Genomic DNA, 6,393 nt, shown 5'->3' with positions numbered 1-6,393 from the left:
GAATAAGCAAGCTGTTCGCCAGGAAGACATCAAGGCTAGCAATCAAGTTCCTTCAGGACAAACTCCCCTTTAATAGTGAAACTCAGAGGGAACACATTAACAAGCATGTAAGCTTGATGGTGACCACATTGGTCTACTGGTGAGTAGAAGAGGGGGAAAGGCAGCAATGAAGAAATGGGCTGAGTTCAACCCATTCCATTGAATCCTGTTGACCTGGAGATAAGAGAGAGAAGAGGAACGACTGGTTGGTCCAAAGTGTGGTGAGACATGAGGACACTTGAGCCCATGGACAAGGACATAGCAGCCACAGAGGGCTAGAGCTGAGAGTGAAGCATCCAGCTGATATAAAGTGAGGGGAGATGCACAAGAACACCCAAACTTACAGACAGTGCCCTTTTGACCTAGCCTCGATGGCTGGATAATCAGAACTCAAGATTTTTAAAAATAAAAAAAATTTTTTTTGGATAAAGGAAACAAGGGTAAATTGCTACAATTTGATGAACCTGACCTATATTCAGAGAGGTTGTTGTTGTTGTTAAGTGCGGTCGAGTCGGTTCCAACCTTTTGTGACCCTGTGTAGGGTTTCCAAGGAGCGACTGATGAGCTTGAACCACTGACCTTGTTGTTCAAATGGCTTTGCAGTCTGGCACATTAACCACAGTGCCACACCAGGACTCTACTCAGAGAGGCAGTTACTCTAAATACCAACAGAAAGGGAAGGAGTCTTCACATCAAGTATCAATGCTATCCCCTCCGTACACAGGGTAGATAGGGACGGGCATCTTAGACATTGGCTACCTAAAATGAGGTGGTGATAAAGGCACGAAGTGACTGGCTTACAAGGTTTTAAGAGGATGTTTAGTTTAAGAGTATGGGGCAAAGAAAAAGTCCCCCACTGAACAGATTTCATCTTGTCTAGATGGGTCTGGTGAAGAGATGGGGATAAGATTCTCATGATTCTATAGTGAATAATTGTTATCATGACTAATCGTGACTGTCACAATGGTAAAGGTAGAAGTTTTGTAACAAAAACAGGCGAGTGGTTAATCTTACAGTCCAGAAAGAGAGGACCCTAGGACCATCAAGGGAGAAGCGCACAAGCAGAATGCAGGACCTTATCCAGATAAGCAGCAATGCCAGAGACAGAGGCAGCGATGGGGTCATGGAGAGGGAGAGCACCTGAAGACTCTAGATTCATGGGAAGAGAGGGTCTAAGAGCTGGTGGCCAGGAGGCAGACTTGCAGAATGTGCCCTTTGGAGATGTAAATTAGTATATATGCCTGTTATTATTTTTTAATCAGAAAACTTACCCATTTTATTGATGCATTGCAATTGCTCTTCATTTTACCATATTATGTAAAAAATTCTGAAAATACAAGCTACTTTGTAAAACCAAAGACAAACATTGAATCCAAAGATAAACTATGTTTTACATAATGGACCCTTTTTCCATAGAGTTAGTATTAAATTTTAAATATCTATTTATCTTGTTAAAATGATTATTTTACATACTCCCTAAGTACATCTGCATTACAAACATAGCTCAGTAATTCTCAGAAACTATATGTTTCTAGAGGCTTGTTGTAAAAGCGTACAACCAGAAAAGGGAGAAAGCAAAAAAAGTTTAAATCACCCACAATAACTAGCATACCAAATACATTTAATAAAGTAGGAATTCCATTGCAATATCAAGGATTCAAAGTAGAAATACTAACATTACATATAATGTACTGCTACATGTAGTCAGATTATTTTTCAAGCTGAACTGAGTGTTATTTTTTGTTTTTTGTTTTTTAAAGCTAAAGTGGATAGAGAAAAATGCTGTTAACTGATGGTATATGGAGTAGATTATAATCGTTGCAATGAAACAAGGTATATGATTTGTTGAATGTAAAACTGATGATCTGCCCTGTAAATTTTCACTTAATCCACAATAAAATCTTAAAAAAAAAAAAAAGTGTCCCATCTGAACCACTTACTAATGCCCCTGTTTCTAGGAAAAGGTGTGAGCCAGTGAGGATACAGGTAGTCTTGATAATGTGGGAGAATTCCTCTGAGGTAAGTCTTCTGCAGCCCTGTGGAAAGAACACTTTCCATTCTAGGCACAAGTAAGGAACTGAGGGGACTTGAGCAGATAAGCAAGTGGTGGTGGTGGCTATGTGCCATCGAGTCGGTTCCATCTCATAGTAGTAACCTCTGTCAGTCTTTTCGGGAGCGAAAAGGCCTGGTGGCTTCGAACTGCTGGCCAATGCATAACCCACTGCACCATCAGGGCTCCTTTAGATAATCAAGTAGGAAAAACTGTAGTGTCTCAGCACTTAGAGTTAGGGTTCCAAACAAAATAAACTCAACTCCTAAGAATTTCCAGGGAAATCAGACCTACCCAAAATCTAATGGAAGTGTTAAAATACGTAGCCTTAGAGTTAAACAATAAAGATTTTTTTCTGCCATTTTTGAAAGTCTACGTAAACATTTCACTCTATTGTTTTGTGTAAGTGAAAATTGCCTTTTTGGAAATGAGCACATAAGCATCTTCGTGCCTGTTCTGATGAACCCACAGGGGTTTCTGGGATATGTTTCTCTAGTCACTGACTGTTGGAAGAGTACTTTTGTCGACATTTTGATACCCTTACTTAATGGTCGTTCCATTTCTTTCAGGAAATGGCCAGCCTCAAACGACAATTCACTGAACTGTTATCGGATATAGGCTTTGTGAAGGAGGGGCTCAGAGCAAGGGAAATTGAGAAAAGGGCCCAAGGAGGAGATGGTGTGCTGGACGCCACAGGAGAAGAGGTAAAGACTGTGTCAGAAACAAACCCAGCTGGCATTGAATCAGTTGCAGCTCACGATGACATCATGTGTTGCAAAGTAGAACTACCCCGTGGGATTTTCATGACAGCATCGTTTTCTGAAGCAGATCAACAGGCTTTTCTTTTTTAGTTGCTCCTGGGTGATTAGTCCTTACTTTTCTTTAATTAGCACAGGAATAAAATATTAACTCAGGAACACTTATAGGTGTTCTTCTTCACATAAGCCCTGTAGGCAGTAGGTTAGTAGCATTCTTGATTTTCTTTCCACAGTAAGTATGGGCTAACAATAAGAATGGTTTTTGTGTTTGTTTGTTTTTAATTGTTCTGGTTCTTGATAAATCCATAAGAAGTATAATGTTCTGGTTCTTGATAATAAGAACTTTCCAGTACTGTGTTCTTAAATCAGCCCTGACTTTTTTCCAACCATGGGCAGTGTTTTGTAAGCTATAGGAAGAGCATTCTTCAAGACCTGATGCCCTTCTATTCTAAGTGCAGTTGATGCTTTATTTCTGAACACTTCACAGACTAGAATCTTTTCTCTCTGCTGACCCTTAAGAAAATTAGTTTATAGCTGCTTTGTAGCGGTCTAGATCTTGAAAGATATTTCTAGATTTCTGCTAAGCTCTGGGGAGCGAGTTCTACGTAGATACAGTCCAGTAGTTTTATTTTTTACTTAGAAAGAAATCAGTGTTTTTAAACAAAAAAAGGAATTTGATGCCCTTCTTATGGTTTTTTTTTTTTAAATGATAGATCTCAAATAAAGTATAATGGTAAATTCCAGGGCATAGACAGAAGTAGCCATAGTATTTGTCTAAAATACTAATGAGATGAATACTGTGTTTCTCTTACAGGCAAACTCAAATGCTGAAAACCCTAAGTTGATATCAGCAATACTGTGTGCTGCTCTATATCCAAATGTAGTACAGGTAACAAAACATTTTTCCTGGATCCTTCCAATTCTTGTTGACAGGTAGCTGAGGAATATAAGTTAAGACTTGTGGACAGTAATCATCAGAAAGATTTACACACACATGGGCATTCCTTGTAAGGAGATGCCTTATAGTAAGTAAGTCCTTAGTGCACATGTCCAATACTTCTATTCACCAAAATCTGTTCAGATGTATGATTCAGTAACATACTGATTATATACTATGAAATGCCCTTGTAGTCTTTTGACATTTTAAACATTCCAGAAATTAAGATGGACATAAACGTCACTCTGCCCACCAATCTGTGCATAACAAACCTTCAATGTTAGATTGAAGTTTGAGTCTACTGCATTCATTTCTTGTTTTTCATTTCTTTTGATTCCCTCTACTCTGGACAAAAATGACATAACAAATGATACAAACCAGTACTGTGGTTGTTCTCTGGAGATCTCCCTGAGTGTGCTCTTTGGCTGTTGCCTGAGTGTTTATTATACAGTCCTAACAAGAGACACCACCACTCATCTGCCAGTTTGTCATACTGCAGTGGCTTGCATGTTGCTGTGATGCTGTAAGCTATGCCAGCAGTATTTTCAATGCCAGCAGGTCATTCATAGTGGACAGGTTTCAGCTATGCCTCCAGACTGAGGCAGAAGAGAAAGAAGGAGAGGCTGACTACTTCTGAATGTTAAGCCAATGAAAGTGTTATGAATAGCAGTAGAGTACTGTTGCATATAGTGCTGGAAGGTGAGCCCCTCAGCTTGGAAGGCACTCAAAATACAACTGTGGAAGAGCTGCCTCCTCAAAGTAGAGTTCATTGTGATGATGCTAATTGAGTAAAGCTTCTGGGACCTCATTTGCTAGTGGGACACAACTCAAAATGAGGAGAAACCGCTGAAAACATCCAATAGTAATTGGAATTTGGAATGTATGAATCTAGGAAAATTGGAAGTTACCAAAAATGAAATGTAATGCGGAAAGATCCATGTCCTAGGCATTGGTGAGCTGAAATGGACTGGTAAGCCATTTTTAATCTGAAAATCATATGGTTTACTGTGCTGAGAACAACAACAAATTGAAGAGGAATGGTGTCACATTCGTCATCAAAAAGAGTATTCCAAGATCTAAAAGTACAATGTGGTGTGATAGGATAATATTCATACACCTACAAGGAATCACTCGCTATAGGGTAAGCACTGAATTGCTAACCACAGGGTCAGTAGTTCAAACCCACCAACCACTCTTCAGAAACCCTATGAATCAGAACCTACTTGATGGCAGTTAATAACAACAAGAAAGACCTGTTAATACCACTATTATTCAAATTTACTGATGAACCACGAAAACTAATGATGAAATTGAAGAATTCTAACAACTTTAGGCTGAAATTGATCAAATATTCCATCAAGATGCATTGGCAATTACTGGTTGGAACATGAAAGTTGGAAACAAAGAAGAAGGATCAGTACTTGGAAAATACAGCCATGGTGACAGAAATGATGCTGGAGATGCCATAATAGAATTTTGCAAGACTAATGACCTATTCATTGCAAATACCCTTTTTTAAACAACAAACGGTGACTATACATGGGCCTTGGCATATGTAATACACAGAAATCCAACTGACTCCATCTGTGAGAAGAGTGAGAAGAGAAGGTAGAGAAGCTTAATATCATCAGACGAAATAAAGCCAGGGATGGACTATGGTACAGACCATCAATTGCTTATTTGCAAGTTCAGCAAAAGCTGAGGAAAATGAAAACAAATCCACCAAAGTCAAAATATGACCATGAACATATCCCACCTGAATTTAGAGACCATCCCAAGAATAGATTTGATGTATTAAACACTAATGACCAAAGACCAGAAGAGCTGAGGGATGGCATCAAGAATATCATACAGTTGTCTGATGTGATCATTTACCTTTCTGGAAATGCAGCTGGCCGTTCTCTGAGCTAATTTTGCTATGAGGCGGAAGTTGCACAGACACAACTGCTTTCAGAGATGTGTGCCTCTCCACTCGCAAGTGCCCTTCCCATGAGACTTTTGTAGTAACTTCATAGAGTCTGACAGCAAAAGAAGACTGAAGGAAAGATACCAACCTACCTACCAAAGAGAACTTCATTATGTCAATAGTATACATGCTAAGAAGTCTTTATACTAAAACGAATTGTTTGAAAGTGCCTGGGATGGTTTTATAGGATTCTCTTCTTCCTGGTTTCTCTTAGAACATAAATTCAAAACGTGATTCCAGTAGAAACACAATTTGCCTGCATAAGAGAAAGTTCTCATTTTTGTTTTCTGTATATCATTATTATATGGGTGTAAAATGAAATCTGTTTATTGTCTTTAACTTCTCTAGTCATAAAAATGTAAGAATGTAACCTTTTTCTTTTATATTTCTATAATTCTCAAAAAGTATTAAAATTAATTTGCCTATGTTTAAATGATTTTTTAGAAACCAAACCTTTTTAGGTATCATTATAACCAAATCTGAAGTCAGTTGCTTTGAACTTTTGATTTTACACAACAGGATAAACACAATTGGTTTATTTACTATTTATATAGCGTGACAAGCAGGAGGCTATTAATTATTACCAATTTTACATGCTAAGTGTTAATGTTTACAAAAGTGTGACTCTTATTTTGTGAGTAAT

The 6,393-nt window shown here is 38.3% G+C and overlaps 1 protein-coding gene across 1 annotated transcript in view; it reads left to right on the top strand.

Moving 5' to 3' along the window:
* The window catches only part of DHX57 (DEAH (Asp-Glu-Ala-Asp/His) box polypeptide 57), an 83,142-nt gene that overhangs the window by 65,300 nt on the left and 11,449 nt on the right, over positions 1-6,393 (top strand). The window contains exons 19-20 of the mRNA XM_006839377.1: positions 2,659-2,793; positions 3,662-3,736. Coding sequence (XP_006839440.1) covers positions 2,659-2,793; positions 3,662-3,736 — 210 coding nt within the window. The remainder of the gene's footprint in view (positions 1-2,658; positions 2,794-3,661; positions 3,737-6,393) is intronic.

This window comes from Chrysochloris asiatica, unplaced genomic scaffold, assembly GCF_000296735.1.
Source record: "Chrysochloris asiatica unplaced genomic scaffold, ChrAsi1.0 scaffold00024, whole genome shotgun sequence".
Lineage (NCBI taxonomy): Eukaryota > Metazoa > Chordata > Mammalia > Afrosoricida > Chrysochloridae > Chrysochloris > Chrysochloris asiatica.
Note: the sequence above shows the minus strand (reverse complement) of the source record. Positions and strands in the feature narration are given on the sequence as shown.